The sequence below is a fragment of the Electrona antarctica genome, assembly GCF_951216825.1.
Source record: "Electrona antarctica genome assembly, contig: scaffold_182, whole genome shotgun sequence".
Taxonomy (NCBI): Eukaryota; Metazoa; Chordata; class Actinopteri; order Myctophiformes; family Myctophidae; genus Electrona; species Electrona antarctica.
Window position 1 is genome coordinate 155,415 of NW_027638489.1, and position 529 is coordinate 155,943.

The 529-nt window shown below is 52.4% G+C and overlaps 1 protein-coding gene across 1 annotated transcript in view; it reads left to right on the top strand.

Annotated features, from left to right (window-relative positions):
• Positions 1 to 250, top strand: part of LOC306918041 (uncharacterized protein) — an 18,943-nt gene extending 18,693 nt beyond the window's left edge. The window contains exon 9 of the mRNA XM_079530936.1: positions 41 to 250. Coding sequence (XP_079387062.1) covers positions 41 to 136 — 96 coding nt within the window. The 3' untranslated portion in view covers positions 137 to 250. The remainder of the gene's footprint in view (positions 1 to 40) is intronic.
• The last annotated feature ends 279 nt before the right edge of the window (positions 251 to 529 follow it).

The following is a 529-nucleotide window of genomic DNA, read 5'->3' on the forward strand; positions in this document are numbered from 1 at the left end:
ACCTAATCATGGCCATAACTCTGTTCTCTGTTCCTTACAGGAGGGGAAGACACCCATGGAATCTCTCTACTCATGGCAGAACGGAGCCAAGAGCATCCTGGGAAATGGAGTCTCACCGCAGACACAGCAGAACTGAACGGAGCCACAAGAGCATCCTGGGAGATGGAGTCTCACTGCGAGACACCGCTGTGAGACAGCTCTGGACTGGACTGAACCCAACTGACAGTACAGCTCTGGACTGAACCCAACTGAAAGTACAGCTCTGGACTGAACCCAACTGACAGTACAGCTCTGGACTGAACCCAACTGACAGTACAGCTCTGGACTGGACCCAACTGACAGTACAGACTGGACTGAACCCAACTGACAGTACAGACTGGACTGAACCCAACTGACAGTACAGACTGGACTGGACCCAACTGACAGTACAGACTGGACTGAACCCAACTGACAGTACAGACTGGACTGGACCCAACTGACAGTATAGACTGGACTGAACCCAACTGACAGTACAGACTGGACTGGACCC